This window comes from Pyricularia oryzae, chromosome 4 (assembly GCF_000002495.2).
Source record: "Pyricularia oryzae 70-15 chromosome 4, whole genome shotgun sequence".
NCBI lineage: Eukaryota > Fungi > Ascomycota > Sordariomycetes > Magnaporthales > Pyriculariaceae > Pyricularia > Pyricularia oryzae.
In genome coordinates, this window is record NC_017851.1 from 4,720,704 (window position 1) to 4,736,407 (window position 15,704).

A 15,704-nucleotide genomic window follows, 5' to 3' on the forward strand; every position below is an offset into this window, starting at 1 on the left:
ACAAGAAAGCAACTTCAAAGAGCACTCGCAAAAAGTCAAAAGGGAACTCCCATCCCCTGATCAGGGGCATCTCTTGATTCGGCCCGGGCTCGAACCGAGGACCTACAGTGGAACAATGTACAGTATACTGCACAGTTTGTTAGACTGTTGTGATGAACCAACTACACCACCGAACCGGATGAGATATTGAGTTGCTGTTGGAGACGGTACGAGATTGTTGAGATATGAGGGTGTTTTCATGGTTTTGCCTGGTTGTGGATGGAGATGTTGGTTGTGGGTCTTGATATTGGAAAGGTGGGTCCTCATTAAGGACCGTCAGGGGTCATAGTTCAGTTTATAGCGAACAAATCATGCTACGAGGGTTGGATTCCTGCGCTTCTAATTGAGGGATTATTAAGTGTCAGTTGATTCTGGTGAAAATAGTTATACCTGGGATGCATCAGTTGCACGTGGAACAGGTCACATTGACGCAAGTGTGATGTGTTCGTTCGGGCCTGTCGCTGGGATTACCATCTGTCGGAGACGCCCGAAACTCCACGGAAGTGGGCCAGCTCCAGTCAGAACTAGGGCTCACGACTCTGAAATGCAACAGTCGGAATGGCAAAAGATTCCCAGCGCAAGGTGGATCCCTTGTCTGGGCTCAGCATGTAACCAGTAACAGTGAGTCGGATTTTCATCAAATCAAAGGGTCGTGGCGCAAAGGTAGCGCGTCCGCCTCCTACTTCGGATCTCTTCACAGGGACCGATGGGCAGCGGAAGGCTGCAGGTTCGAGTCCTGCCGTCCCTGTAATATGACTATCACGGACTTAAAGGTTCTCCTTTCGTTGGTGACGATGGGTGAATATTCTTAGGTGGCTTACTTTTTGTTTTTGCCCAACCCACAAACGTATTTAGTATGCTCAATTTAGCACCCTTGTGCCGACGTTCCGGAAACCAATGTGCTCGTTACCAAAATAACTTGTTATGTTGCGACATGCCCTTTGGTGTTTAAAACTAGCTCACCGTATTTATTGTGCAACTCAGAATAATATTATTCGAAAGCTTTCCCTTTTTCCTTGTCCATGTCCAATGCGAATTCGTTTTCAAGATAAATATTTTGTGATGTATACTTTGAATAAACTCTCGAAGGGTCTCGTGTATACTTGAGGCCGGCTTCTTCCGAGCAAATCGGTCTCGGCTGCATTAACCTTTTGCTTATGGGACACCCGACAGCTGCAAAGAATTAACGAGTCCAACGCAAGATAGGTACGGTACCTAAACAGATGATACTCTATTTCTGTCCTTTGACCCCTACCACCAACATCATGATTTGGTGCACTGGCGTTCTGAGAAAAGCCAGCAAATTCAGCTTGTCAACTGGAATTTGTTACAAAGTTTGTTTGGCCTTATGCCCGACGGCGCAATACATCAGCTCGGTGATGGATGCGACTAGGGTTTGCTGACATAAAAGTAGGTAGAGAGGAATGCTTTTGAGCCGGATATACTACCTACTTGCTACGGGAGACGGCAAGGGACTGACTGTGGCATTCGCGAATTTTAAATGGCAAAAGTCAATGTCAAGCCGCCAGAAGAGTTTTGCGCAAACTCGCGCTTTGGAAATTCTTGACAACCTGGACTCGAGGCGATTATAGAGGCTATAGCTTTGACATCTTATGTCAGAGTAAAAGGTGTGTTGCCTCTCAAAGATACCCCTGAAATTTAGTAATGATGTGGGTGGAGGAGCTCAGATCGTACTTGCCGAGGCTAAAGTGCTGATGTTGATCAACATAGCATTGACACTGATCTCTAAATAGCCCAAATCAATTAGGCCTTGGGTTCAGTTTCCACAGCTCAGTAGTGTCTTGGACCATACCGACATGCCAGACCTCGGTTACGGCGTGTTGAGGCGCAGTAGCTCGCATAGTGCTTCTGGGATAGTAGAATACAGATTACCGTATATATACTCGGCTCCTAACTGTCACGTCTTGGTTTGGACTTAAGCCCGCCACACTAATACATTTCAGATATATTTCTGTTGCGCTCTCCTTCCTGGCCGTGGTCCAAATGATGAAGGAAAGGCGCATTTGAACTGTCTGAAAGAGTCTAATGGGATATAACCAAAGCTTCGGTGTTCCATGTATGGTCGCCGTGAAAATCCTGAGCAGGCGCTAATCCATCTCTTTCGATCGCTGAAAGTAGGAGGGCTTTCTGGCTTTGATACATGGCCGTTATAACCATGGTATGCCTCGAGGCTGCTATCACACAGAGACGGCAAGAACTAGGTACTTGGTGGAGTCACAAGACACGTGGAAAACTTTCTCAACGACAGCAAAGTTCCAGGCCCCATGACAGCGCCACCTTCGCAGGATCACGAGGTCCAATCGAACGGACTTGAAGCGTCTTGCCAATATAACGATGATCTTTGCAGCGAGCTCCACCCATTTAGTTCATTCCCCGATTTTCCAAGCCTTCGTACGACTGCTTATGAGCTCGGTACTACCTGCCCCCAGCCGATATGCTGGGGACATACGAGCTGGTGTCAGACCATATTGTTCATTAACGCAGAGTACGGCTTCGGCGAACCACAACAGACCCAAGAACGTATCTCAGGCTTCCTTGTCTGTCACTGACAGCAACCTACTGGATATCCGAAGTACCATTCCAAGTCAGAGAACGAACCACATGCCGGTGATCCGCGGATAAACTCAGTTTCTTGTAGAAGTGGACAGTTTGAATTGCTTCTTGCACCTTCTACACATTCACACACTCATGATTCTAGGCATGATCCCTTCGTGCCTCAACTCCATATGTCGCAGTCCGGAACAAACCATGTTAGATCACGTGACAGGCTGTCAACCTCGCCCACGTGCAATTGCCGTCGGCTAGGATCCGATCGGAGCGTCAAATATGGGCTTATCGACTGCTTCGCCTCCGCGGGCTGAAGGGGTCTTGCGGGTCTCAAAGAACCCCCAACTTCCAAGCCGCACTAGACTCTAGTGTAGTTCAAATTCAGCAGCCCGGTGATGTCATTTACAATGACACAACAACAGACCCGGCAAGCGAAAATTCTGAAGTCGCATGGTCCTCATCCTTGGTTTTGATTTTTCCAAGCGATATTTGGCGGTCTAGAACTAGAGACGATCTCAGCCACAGTGTGGAGAAGAGAGTGGGTGCGCTGCAGGGTTGAGATTTGTGGGGTGAGTGCCGACCGGGAGCGATGAAACAGGGCACCGGTGCGGCAAAGGCTTGCTGGAATTGGCAAAGCTTGTTTTTGCTTGGAGAATGAGTTTTGATCGAGTGTCCTAAGCACAACAAATTGTAAAAGTTATTTGCGTTTTGTCAACCTGCTTCTTTTTCCCTATCGAAATAGTCTCTCTATGTGAATCCGAAAAGATTGGTTGTAGATGTCTTTGATGCAACGACTCTTTGCTTTTGCAAAGGTGCTTCAATCGCTGAGCAGCGACGGTGATCGAAACGCCGTGGACCCGGTAATAGGTATTCCACTATACAATATGAGCCGGTCAGCAGTAATATCCGATTTATGTCGGTCAACCAATCCGTCCAGACTGGATAGAGTAGGCGGAATGAGGTACAGTCACGCAAACCTGTTTCCAGGACGAGTTAGGCTAAAGGAGACCCAGCTCGCCTATGATTGAGGCTGCAGTTGGTCTGTGGCTTGTTGCAAACGAGAAAAAGCGGCGATAAGTTGTTGATACAGAACCTCCGCAGATGATTTGGTAACATAGGAACAGACTTGTAAGTAAAGGAGGAAAGGGGTGAAACCCCAATTTGATGCAATCATTGATCAGCAGACAAGGACCTCGTGGATTTTCCGATCGACAAACCTATTGGATTATGAATCTGCAAAAGCTGAGGGTCTTATTTTTACCTTTAAGCTTGCTGCTCATTTCCGAACCAAGAAATTAGAGCTGAATGCAAGTTGTATCGGATCGCCATGAAAACTCCACTTTTGGGAGCATGATCGCATACACTTGGACCCCGTAAAGGGGGACCTGCAAAAACACGGCCAGGGGCTTTTTCTATGCCTCGCGAACATCGTCCCAGATCCGAGCTGGAAAATCCTGCACAAATTCATTGCCAAGCAAATCAGCTTTTGTCAAATGCCTCTCATATGAGGTTCCATTTCCCCCCCACCGCGTCCCCCCTTGATGTTTTGGCAAACCCCGTGGACATGACTCGACGTTCCTGCCACTACCTAGTGTCGTTATCAAGCTTGGATCCTGACCGTCGATCATGATATCCTGAGGCTTAGCACCCAAGTACCGGGGCCTCCGATGCGCCTCGGTAACCCGAAGAAAGGGATGCGCAGGTTCACTCGGGGGTTGGATCTCGCGTCGTCGACCCTCGCCGCGATTGACGCGATTGGAGATAGTTCCAGGAGAAATGTATATATAACCAGATAGTATTTTGCCCGCTTGTTTGTATTAACTCTACTCCCCACCGTCCAACGATCCAAACTTGCACAGTTCCATTTCCTTTGGTACTTTGTTTTGTACTTTTTCCTTCTGTCACTCTTTGATCCTTTGCAGTCCAGTCCAGTCCAGCCAATTTGATCTTCAATCTTTTATCGGGTTCTTTCAAAGTTTCCTTAACCAAAAAGATGCAGTTCTTCAAGATCCAGCTTTTCACTCTCCTGGCCGCCGTCGGCAGCATGGCCAGCAGCGTCGCGCCCGTCGACTCCCTTTCGCTCCCGCTCACCGAGGCCGCTCCCCCGGCCGAGTCTGCTGCTGCACCCGCCGCCCCCGCTGCGGCCACTGACGCCCCTGGCCCCGATTACCTCGCCCCCTCCAACACAATCTCCCTCGGTCTGTTTGGTTCGAAGATCGAGCCCAAGAAGAATGCTACCCTGGGCATTGTCATTAAGAACTGCGAGGTAAGACGACACATTTTTTCCTATAAAGTTCTTGATTAAAGTACCACGTCTATTACTTTATCCGATGATTCTAACCTTGTTGAAAAACTTCAGGCCAGGACCACCAAGGTCGAGTGCGAAAAGATCTTTTCCGGCTGCAAATGGCTCCGTGCCTCGGCCTACTGTGTCGACAAATAATTTTCACGCAGTCTTGGAAATGAAGGACAAGGACGTGAACATTGTCATTCACTATAATTGTGAGGAGGCTTGCGCTAATACCCAAGGTATTACGCAATAATGATTGAAGATATGGGCTTTAGAGTGTAGGAATATGCAGGAAAATGTGCTGTGTTTGTTTTGGATGGGATACACCGGTCGTTACAACTTGCGGCCTTGATCGGTCTACACACTCTCGCCTAGATAATGAATTCTCTTGACGCTTGCATATGGTGTTGGATACCTTGAGCTTCGTGGGATCATGGGCAGGGATGATAGAATCCCGCCCTTTGATGTGGGCTGAGTTGATCCTTTCACCATACTAAGCTTCTTATACAGACTGGGGTTGATTTAGCCTCCCTCGCATCCTCGCAAGGAACCGTCCTTGGTATCTCAATTGTAAAGCCTGAATGGATGATTCGAATAGGCAGCCAGAAGAATTAGCCGGAATGTCTGCTCGACTGTATTTATTCTTTACCCAAGCGGGCCAAGCCAGGCAAGCCTCGCTTCAGCTGTATGCCTTGCCGTTTGCCCATGATTTGTAGTGCAGTACAGATGAGGTATGCTCTTGGGGCGGGCAGTCAAAGTGCAGAGCCAGTATAACATGAAGAATCAGCATACGTGTACCGGAAACGGCGGAAAGCGCCACGGGCGTACCGGCACCGTCCCCAACCGCCGCGCATTTTTCTCATTGTCGTCTCTGTCGGTAAGGTGACCGGCATGGGTCCGTTGTCTGCCATCCGGCCTACCTTGAGTAGAGCTTGGTTCGCGTACGTCGGATGACAGAGTTGATCCATCTTGCCACCAGAATACGGATTCCGTCGGCCACTTCACATTCTGCTTGGCAACATAATTATCGTTGATCAGCACACCTCTTGTGTGACCAGCGAATTTGAAAATGCCTGGGTAGCTGGCCTTCACCAAGATCATGGCTGTCTCTTGCTACAGGGTTGATAGCCAGGTAACTTGGTAAGCAGCTAATCGAACCATCCTACACTGCCTCACCATTGCAGCTGACAGCAAGTGCTGAGCGAAACAAATACTCTTGCAAACTGCTCTGACTCGGCAACACGAAAGCTAGCCAATAGCAGGTCCTACGCCCAGCGGACCCAGAAAACGACTTCTCAACTGTGCGCAACTCCACCTCAGATGCCGCCGCCTTTGACCCGGTCAGGCCACTCCAGGAGATATAACACCAGGAAAGAACCGTGTCCGAACTCGTAAGCACTGACCGCCATAAATAGGAGTGCAAAAAAATATCCTCAAGGGAACGATAAAAAACAACAAAAACATACAACACCGAGGATTCCCCAGTGGTCACCCACCTGAGTACTAGTTCGGCCCTCACTGGTTTGACTAGGGGAGAGCGGACGGGATCCCGTATATTCCAGTGGGTATGGTCGTATGTGATGGAGGTCTTTTGCTGAGTCAATCATAATGGGGACAGCAACATCGACAACGCAACGACGTCGCCCTAATCCAGCTGGACTCTGCCGCCGCCTCTCCCGGCCTGTGCCTCGTCTGCGTTCCGGTCAGCGAGCAGGATATCAACCCGTTCCTAACCTAGACGACCCATGGTTTCCGCTGCGATTTCAAGACGTTCATGCGTCGTAAACAACATGAATTTGTTCAAATAAATACCTCAAAAGCTAATACACAAACTATCATTACCCCAACGCCCTCAATGTCACAACAAACCAGAATCCCCAACCCAGAAAGCCAAAACTACAATAAACTCCACAATGCAAATCATGCCTTGTCGCTCAACAAAGCGCTCTTCTTGGCCAGGTTCGCCGCCAATACCCTCATGGGCACATTGGCCATGAGGTCAAAGACCGAGACCTCGACCACCACCTCCTTGGAGACCCAGTTCCGCACCTCGACCGCCACCAAGCTGTCCACGCCATAGGCACTCAGCGGTCGGCCGGCATCGATGTCGGCCTCGGGCATCATCATCAGCTTGGCCAGGCGCTGCACCAGCGCGCGCGTGATGAGATCGACGGCGGCCTCGTCGTCGCCGGGACCGCAGCGCGCCAGCTCCTCGCGCAACGAGATGCCACCGCCGGACCCGGCCGCCGCGCCGGCAGCACCGACGTTGCGCAGGGCGGCGAAGCGGCCGTCGCGGATCCAGTACCAGGCGTCGTCGTGCTCGCGGTAGGGCAGACCGCACATGACCTGGGCGGGGGAGGCGTCGAGGTCGGCCTCCATGGCGGTGGCGAGCAGGCCGTGCAGGTCGGAGCTGCGCATGACCTTGAGCCCCATGGCCTTGACGTGGTCGACGTACTCGTCGTGCTCGGCGACGAAGCCGACGCTGAGCAGGTAGCCAATGTCGACGGTGGTGGCGCGGCGGCCCAGCCCGCGCCGGTGCGCCGCCACGTAGTCCTGGAAGATGTTGCCGCAGCCGTAGTTGCCCTGCCCGCGGTGGCCCATGACGCCGGCCAGCGACGACAGCATCACGAAGAAGTCCATGTCGGCCGGCAGCTGCTCGTGCAGGTTCCACGTGCCGTGCACCTTGGGCCCCACCGTCGTGCGCACGTGGTCCGCCGTCATGCTGTCGAAGAGCGTGTCGTGCAGCACCATGGCGCCCGTGACGCAGCCGCGCACCTTGGGGAGGTGCCCGATGGCCTCCAGCACGCCCGCCAGGGCCGTCTTGTCGCCCACGTCGCAGTCGAAGGCGTGGATCTTGGCGCCGTACGTCTTCTCGAGCCCCGCGGAGAACTCCTTGTTCTCGGCGCTGCTGGCGGCGGTCCTGGACAGGAACACGAGGTGCTTTGCGCCCTTTTCGGCCAGCCAGCGCCCAATCTCCCTGCAGATCCCACCGAGGCCCGCCACCACGTACGTGGCATCCGCGACGATGGGCACCTTGGGGGTGCGGGGGATGGCAGGGACCACGTCGGCCTCGTCGACGCACACGACGACCTTGCCGGTGTGCTTGCCGGTCTGCATGTAGCGAAAGGCCTTTTCGACGTCGGCCATGGTGAAGCGCTGCAGCGGGTGGACGGGGCGGACGCCACCGTCGTGGATGAGGGCGGCGGTCTCGCGCCACAGGGCCACGGCGCGCGGGGTGGGGTTGTTTTCAAAGTCGAGCAGGTTGACGCCGATGTAGCTCTTGTTGTCGAGGAACGGCTGCATGTCGAGCCCCGTGTTGGCAAAGAGGTCCGCCTTGCCGATCTCGAGGAAGCGGCCAAACTTGGCCAGACTGTGCCACGAGAGACGCAGCGCCTCGCCGGCCAGCGAATTGAGCACCACGTCCACCCCCTGCTTGTCCGTGGCGCGCATCACGCCCTTGTAAAAGCTCGTGTCGCGGCTGCTGAAAATATGGTCGGCCGGGATGCCGTATTGGTCCATAATGAGCTGCTTTTTTTCGTCGGAGCCGACAGTTGCAAAGATCTCGGCGCCGATACTTTGCGCGATTTGTATGGCTGCCTGTCCGACGCCTCCAGCGGCGGCGTGGATCAGGATGCGTTCGCCGGCGACCAAATGTCCCGCGGTGACGAGGGCGTAGTATGCCGTGAGGAAGATGAGCGGCATCGAAGCGGCCTCTTCAAAGGCCATGTCCTCGGGGATGGGGATTGCACCTTTGGCGGGGAAGCGGACAAAGGTGGCAAAAGTGTCACACGACGCCGTCATGACCTTGTCGCCAGGCTTAAGGCCTTTAACCCCCGCGCCGACCCTGGTCACAACACCAGACACGTCGACTCCAAGCTTGTACTCGGCGAGGTTACCCAGCGCGACCAGCACATCCTTGAAGTTGAGCCCGACGGCCTTTACCTGGATCTCGACCCAGTCCTCCGGCACGGGCGTGTGGTAGGTCTCGTCCTCGACCCAGCGGAACGTGTCCAGCAGGCCGGGCGTCTTGATGGTCAGCTTGAGCGGGCGGCCGCACCCGACAAAGGACACCGGCTCCGGGTCTCCCTTGTTCTCGTACTTGCGCAGCGACGCATCCACCCCCGGCAGCCTCTCGACCCGCGGGACGAAGACGCGGCCCCGGCGGGCGGCGAACTCTCCGTCCGGCGTCTCGCCGCGGCTGTGCTCCAGCGCCACCTTTAGCACCGCGTCGCAGCCCTGTCGCATGTCGATAGTGGCTGCGGTCTCCAGGTCCAGCGTGGCGAGGAGCACGCCGGCGTTTTCGTTGCGGATGGCCCGCGCCAGGCCAACCATGAGCGATTTGAGCGGCTCGGGGGTGTCCATGGCCGCGCCGCCCGTGACCCAGAGCGTGCCCGCCGAGCCGAGGACCACGTCGCGCAGGCGGGTCCAGTTCTCGTCGGTCAGGTCGACGAGGATGGGCGACTCCCACTCTGCCAGGCAGATGCAGTACTGCCCCTGGACGGCCTCCTTGGTGACGTCCTCCCAAGCCAGGGACGTGCACTTTTTACCCGCGGACTTGATGGTGTCGACAATGGCCTGAGCCAGCTTCTGCGACTCGGCGAGCGCGGGCGTGACGACGACAAACTCGTCAGCAGCCGCAATCCTCTTGGTCAGCGGCTTGGTCGAGATGATCAGCGACACGGGCTCCAGCGACTCCTCGCGATCACCGCGGACGTCCATGTCGACACCGGAGAAGCCGGCCTTGGTCAGAGCGGTCTCCCACTCGGGGACGTCCAGCAGCGGGCCGCCGTGCCTGCCGTCGTCCTCGCCCAGCCACCAGCCCGGCAGCGGGCCCATGATGAAGCCGCTAAAGATGCGCTTGATGGTGACCTCGGACAGCACCAGGCGGCCGCCGGGCTTGAGCAGGGCCCTGCAGTGGGCCAGGGTCTCCTGGATGCTCTTGGTGGCGTGCAGCACGTTGGCGCAGACGATCAGGTCGAAGCTCTCGGCCGCGAAGCCCTGGGTCAGTGGGTCGTTTTCGATGTTGCAGGTGCCAAACTCCATGACGGACGCGTCGGTCTGGAAGCGGTCGGCCGCCTTGGCGAGGAAGCCCGGCGAGATGTCGGAGAAGAAGTAGCGCGCGGCCTTGGAGGTGCCGTCGGGGTTGCGCAGCCGCTCCAGCACGTGGTAGGTGGTGCCGCCCGTGCCGGCGCCGATCTCCAGGATGTGCAGGCCCGGCGACTTGTCGGCGATCAGGCCCACGTACTCGGCCACGTTGGTGTTGAAGGACGTGCCGAACGCCCCGCGGTAAAAGGTGTACAGCAGGTCGCCCTCCGTCATGACCTGCAGCGGCTCCACCTCGCGGCGGAAGATGGCGGGCAGGCTGACGCCGATGCGCTCCACCATCTGCACCGTGATGTCGCCGCTGGGCGAGTGCACGATGGCCTCCTTGCAGCGCTGCAGCTCGGCCTCGACCTCGGCTGGGTCGCCGGCCAGGGGCGGGAACGCGGCCACCGTGTCGTGCATCCACTCGACGTACAGCTTCCAGAAACCGCTGGTCGGCAGGTGCGGGCGGCCCTCCTCCGTCTCGAGCCACGCCAGGCAGCGGGCAATGTACACGAGGCAGACGTACTCGAGCTTGTCCAGGACGGTGTCGTCGTCCTTGCTCTTGAGGGTGCGGTGGTAGACCAGCTCTTTGATCTGGGCGGGGGACAACAGGTCGACGTCCTCGTGCCAGTTTTGACCAAAGCAGCCGGCCCGGGACTCCTTGGCATTTTCCTCGGAGCCGCTGCCGCCGATGGAAGCGAGGCCCAGTCCTTCCATGATGATCAGGGGCTCGTCGAGCTGCTCGCCGCAGACGGTGATGCCAGAGGTCCAAGTCGTGTAGCTCAGTTTGCGAGCCGAGCAGTGGCCCTGGAGCTTGGTGCCGGCTTCCGTGGGCATCTTGGCCGAGATGAAGATTCGGTCAAACGAAAACGGCACGACCGCTTCGGAAAGCGACTCCTCCTCTCCGGCGATGCAGGGGAAGAGCAAGTGAAGCACCGAGTCGAACGTCGCTGGGTGGACGACAAAGGGATACTCGAAGCCCTTGGGCATGATCTTCTTAGTGTCGGGGATCCCAATAACACCGTAGCTGTTGGCATCAGGCCCAGCATACAGCTCGGTCATGTTGCGAAAGGTCGGCCCATAGACCATGCCGATAGCCTCGACCTGGTCATACAAGAAGCTCCTGGCCGGCCTCTGGCAGGTGGCCTTGGCGACCTCAAACTCCCTGCCCCTCGCCTGGCACTCCCGCTCCAGCTCTCCCTGCATGGCCGGCGTGAGGGACGACCTGTAGGTCAGCGAGACCAGACCCCTGGCGTGGACGGTCCACTGCTCGGCGTCGTCGGACCACGAGGACACGGCAAACTCGTAGAGCGCATTGGACGGCGCGGCCTTGGTGCCGGTGCGGCGGGCGTGCAGCTGCGTCATGACCTCGACGCCGGCCTCGTCGTCGGGCACGCGCAGCGCCGTGCTGATGGCGACGTCGCGCAGCTCGTAGCCCAGCACCTCCTCGTTGGCGTCCGCCACCGCGCGCGCCGCCTCCACCGCCATCACCACCATGCCCACGCCCGGGTACAGCACGTCGCCCTGCACGCGGTGCTCGCGGATCCAGGGGTTCTCGGTGCAGCGCAGGAAGTTGCGAAACGTCGGGTCCGGCACCCCCGGCACGCGGTAGCCCAGCAGGTCGGTGCGGGGCGACGCGCGCAGCCGGTACTGCCGGCTCAGGTGCGACTCCTCCCAGAAGGACTTGGTGTGGTTCCAGCGGTAGGGCGGCAGGTCGACCAGCATCTTTGCGTCCGAGGGCGCGGTGCCGTTGACGCGGTCGACGTCGATGGCGCAGCCCTTGGCCCACAGCTCGCCGGCCGCCTGCAGGGCCGTGTCGACGGCGTCCATCTTTCTCCGCAGCACGCCGACGTACGAGAGGTCGGTCAGCCGGTCCTCGGCCTTGAACACGTCGAGCAGGTAGCTCCTCAGCGCAGAGTGCGGGCCGATCTCGACCAAGACGCTCGCAAAGGCGCTGCGGTCCGTCCGGGTCTTGGCCGGGCTGTGGTGCAGGAGCGAGCGCGAGGCGGCGGTGAAGTTGACGGGCGACACGAGGTTGTCGACCCAGTAGGACGGGCTCATGGCGTCGGCGCCGACCAGCTCGCCCGTCACGGACGAGAACATGGTCGGGCCGCTCTTGGGCCTGAGGTGCGGGATGCCGGCCAGGGCCTGCTCGTACTGCTCCCGCGCCGCCTCCATGTGGAAGGAGTGGTAGGCGACGTCCATGGGCAGCTTGGTGCAGACCACCTCGTCGGCCTTGAGGAGGTCGTGCAGCTCGTCGACGGCCGCCCTGTCGCCCGAGACGGTGCAGGCCCTGGGGCTGTTCATGCACGCCACCACCGCCCTGCCCGTCGTGAGCTTGCCCAGCCGCGCCTGCATCGCCTCCGCCGGTGCGTTGACGGCCAGCATGCCGCCGTCGCGCGACACGGTGCCCGAGACCTGCCCGCGCAGCCAGGCCACCTTGACGGCCGACTCGTGCGACAGGAAGCCGGCCGTGTAGGCCGCGGCAATCTCGCCGCTCGAGTGGCCCACCACCGCGACCGGCTCGACGGCCCAGGACCGGAGCAGGTCCACGAGGGCAATCTGCAGCGCCGTGCAGATGGGCTGGCTGTACTCGGTCAGCCGGAGCCTGCTGTCTTTTTCTCCGCGGGACAGCTCTTCGCCCAAGCTCCAGGGGCAGCCGAGCGAGGTGAGGACCTGCTGCGACACGGCCATGCTGTCGCGCCACGTCTTGTAGACCGACAGGCCCCTGCCCATGGCGTGCCACTGAGCGCCCTGGCCGGTAAAGGCAAATGCGACCCTGGGCACCGAGGCGTTGGAGGAGCGCACGGCGGCTGGCATGGCGTCCAGGCCGTCCGGCGCGCTGTCCAGGTCTCGAGCGATGGCGAACGACTTCCAGGGGAAAGTGGTGCGCTTGGAGTTGAGGGTGTAGGCGAGGTCGGCGAGGTCGGTTTGGGGCTTGCTGGAGAGGTAGGACTTGATGGTCTCGACGTTGCGCTTGACACCGTCTTGGTCGTTTGAGGAAACCACGAGTATCTTGGGAGTGGAGGTTTTTGACTTGGTTTTGCTGTTGCTGTTGCTATTGCTGTTGCCGTTGCCGTTGTTGCAGCTTGTTTCGCTATCACTGCCACTGCTTACGTCGCTGTCGCTGTATTGCTCGCTAAGAAGGGCCTTGGCAGCGCCAGCAGTAAAGTGCCGGCCGCTCTGGCCAGTACGGGCAAAGTATGAAGCAGCATCCTCGAGGATCACTGTTGAAAGCCGACAAAAAGGTTATCAGTCAGTATACTCCATTCCTTGTCCATCCTTGTCCATCCTTGTCCATCCTTGTCCATCCTTGTCCATCCTTGTCTAGTGACTGCAACAAACATACCGTGCGCATTCGCTCCACCAAACCCAAACGAGTTCACACTCGCCCTCCTCGGCCCCGAAGACGGCCACACCGTCGTCTCCACCGGTATCTTGACGTTGCTCGGCAGCTTGATCTGGCTGTTCAGCTTGTCGAACCACAGATTCCTCGGAATCACGCCCCTCTCGACCGCCAACGCCGCCTTGATGACGCCCGCCACGCCGGCCGCGCCCTCGAGGTGTCCAATGTTTGTCTTGACGGACCCGACGTACAGATCCGCGCGCCTCCTGCCGGCGGCGCCGATGGTGCGGATGATGGCCCTGGCCTCGAGCGGATCGCCGGCCTGCGTGCCGGTGCCGTGGGCCTCGACGTAGCCCGTGTCGGCGGGGTCGACGCCGGCCATGGCGTAGGCGTCGCGGATCAGCTCCTGCTGCGCCTCGCTGTTGGGCAGCGAGATGCCCGGCGTGTAGCCGTCCTCGTTGGTGGCGGACGCCAGCACCACGGCGCGCACCGTGTCGCCGTCGCGCAGCGCCGCGGACAGCGGCTTCAGCACCAGCACGCCGATGCCCTCGCCGCGCGCGAACCCGTCCGCCGACGCGTCCCACATCTTGCTCCGGCCCTCGGGCGACAGGATCTTGGCCGCCCCCAGCAGGATCGACATGTCCGGCCCGAACATGAGGTTCGCCCCCGCGATGACCGACATGCTGGCCTCGCCCGTGCGGAGCGACTGGCAGCCCAGGTGGAAGGCCGTCAGGGACGACGAGCAGGCCGTGTCGACCGTGAGGCTGGGGCCCTTGAGGTCGTAGAACCACGACAGCCGGTTGGATGCCAGAGAGGCCGAGGTTCCCGTGGCGTGGTAGATGGAGGGGCCGGCGTTGTCGCGGGCCTGCAGCGAGGGAAAGTCGGCTGTGAATGTGCCGACGTACACCGAGGTTTTGGTGCCTGCGACGTCTTCCAGTCTCATGCCGGCTGCGGTGAGTTGAGTCAGTGATTTGTGCGGCGTGACGCGTCATTACAAATGCAATCCAGTACGAAAGTGTACGAAAGTGCAGCGGTGCTCACCATTTTCAAACCCCTCATACGTAGCCTCCAGCAACATGCGATGTGTGGGATCCATGGCCTTGGCCTCCTTGGGCGTGACTGAAAAGAATGGTGCGTCAAACACCTTAAAGTCCTGCTCCAGGAAGTGAGCCTGACGCTGCTGTATGCTCCCCAGACGGTCTCCATCTGGGTGGTAGAAGCCGTCGACGTTGTACCTGTCCTTGGGTATGTCTCGTCGCGCCGACCGACCGTCCAGCAGCATCTGCCAGAAGCGCTCCGTGTCGGCGCCATCACCCGGACCCCGGAGTGAGATTCCAACGATGGCAATGGGGTCGTTGGACTGTGCGTGTGTTTGGTGCAGTGTCGAGCTGGCTGCGGTGCTGCTCGCCGAGGAGCTGCCTCCGGGGGAAAGAGGGGGTGAGTCGGAGAGGAATGGCATTTTCGATTAATGATGTGATTAGGTTAGGGCTGTATTGTGGCCTGAGCTCCCTGCGTCGAGCAAACGGTGAAAGCAACGGGTGGACAGATGGCGGTATATGTTTCCAGGTATTTTTGGTACCAAGTAGACAGATACGTACTAAAAGTACTGATCCCGTTTATGGGACGATATATTGTTGCTGAGTGATGAATGAGATGTTAAAAGGTTCAGCCAATCTCGAAACGGCCCGAGACGGGCGTGCCAGCTTCCGAGATTTATACATCTGCCATCCGAACTACCACTAAGCACAAAGGGACCCAACCAAGTCTACGGATTCATCTAATCCCAATTGCTGGAGCCCCTTGAGCCCCTTGAGTCCCTCTGAACTCACCAACACGTGTGCCGTTTTTGCATAGAGTAATCCATGCAACAGCCACTTTCTTGCACCCATCCAATCAACCCCAAACATGATTCGGATGCTGCTTGCCTTACAATCTCGAGCCGCCACTCGGCAGTCGAGCATCTCCGCAATTTCCCCTCAAGATAGCTACCATCGGAGTTGATGCCCGGGCCCCATACGCACAGATATCCGGTGTTTTTGGTCGGTGAGCCGTGAGCCATCCTGGAGCACGTGGGCTATACAGTGGCTTCTAGGGGACTGGATTATGATGCCAACTTGGAAATGGATTCGCCACTCTGCCGGTAGCAGTTACCCATCCAGGAAATACTTGCGCAGTGACAGTGCCATAATTCCTTCCAGGGGTGTCATGGATGATGGAGTTGATTACTGGGAACCCCCTCCCCCTGCACGGGATGTGGAAACCGTGCGTGCATGCAAGATAACGCCCCCGCGTAGAACCACACAGAGTACAACGAAAAGAGAAACCAGGCATGGGAATCATTTGACCGATACGACGGTCCATACTTGATAACGACTA

At 57.7% G+C, this 15,704-nt stretch overlaps 4 protein-coding genes and 3 non-coding genes across 7 annotated transcripts; 3 read left to right on the plus strand and 4 right to left on the minus strand.

Annotated features, from left to right (window-relative positions):
- Positions 1-74: 74 nt before the first annotated feature.
- Positions 75-176, minus strand: MGG_20213. Its single transcript has one exon. It is a non-coding gene; the product is annotated as a tRNA-Val (tRNA).
- Positions 177-685: 509 nt separating this feature from the next.
- MGG_20214 lies at positions 686-787 on the plus strand. The gene has a single exon. It is a non-coding gene; the product is annotated as a tRNA-Arg (tRNA).
- Positions 788-2,215: 1,428 nt separating this feature from the next.
- Positions 2,216-3,166, plus strand: MGG_17231 (uncharacterized protein; the record flags this gene model as incomplete). Its single annotated transcript, XM_003717380.1, has 3 exons — positions 2,216-2,261; positions 2,320-2,597; positions 2,828-3,166. The coding sequence occupies 3 exons, from the start codon at positions 2,216-2,218 to the stop codon at positions 3,164-3,166; spliced, it is 663 nt and encodes a 220-aa protein (XP_003717428.1).
- A 1,434-nt stretch (positions 3,167-4,600) lies between these two features.
- Positions 4,601-5,050, plus strand: MGG_10074 (uncharacterized protein; the record flags this gene model as incomplete). Its single annotated transcript, XM_003717381.1, has 2 exons — positions 4,601-4,873; positions 4,967-5,050. The coding sequence occupies 2 exons, from the start codon at positions 4,601-4,603 to the stop codon at positions 5,048-5,050; spliced, it is 357 nt and encodes a 118-aa protein (XP_003717429.1).
- Positions 5,051-5,680: 630 nt separating this feature from the next.
- MGG_10073 (uncharacterized protein) lies at positions 5,681-5,998 on the minus strand (the record flags this gene model as incomplete). Its single annotated transcript, XM_003717382.1, has 1 exon — positions 5,681-5,998. The coding sequence occupies one exon, from the start codon at positions 5,996-5,998 to the stop codon at positions 5,681-5,683; it is 318 nt and encodes a 105-aa protein (XP_003717430.1).
- A 358-nt stretch (positions 5,999-6,356) lies between these two features.
- On the minus strand, positions 6,357-6,472 carry MGG_20346. The gene has a single exon (XR_001729801.1). It is a non-coding gene; the product is annotated as a 5S ribosomal RNA (ribosomal RNA).
- Positions 6,473-6,817: 345 nt separating this feature from the next.
- Positions 6,818-14,787, minus strand: MGG_14831 (fatty acid synthase S-acetyltransferase; the record flags this gene model as incomplete). The annotated part of the gene is made up of 3 exons (XM_003717383.1): positions 6,818-13,209; positions 13,332-14,276; positions 14,370-14,787. 3 exons carry the CDS (start codon positions 14,785-14,787, stop codon positions 6,818-6,820), a joined length of 7,755 nt encoding a protein of 2,584 aa, XP_003717431.1.
- Between the last annotated feature and the right edge of the window lie 917 nt (positions 14,788-15,704).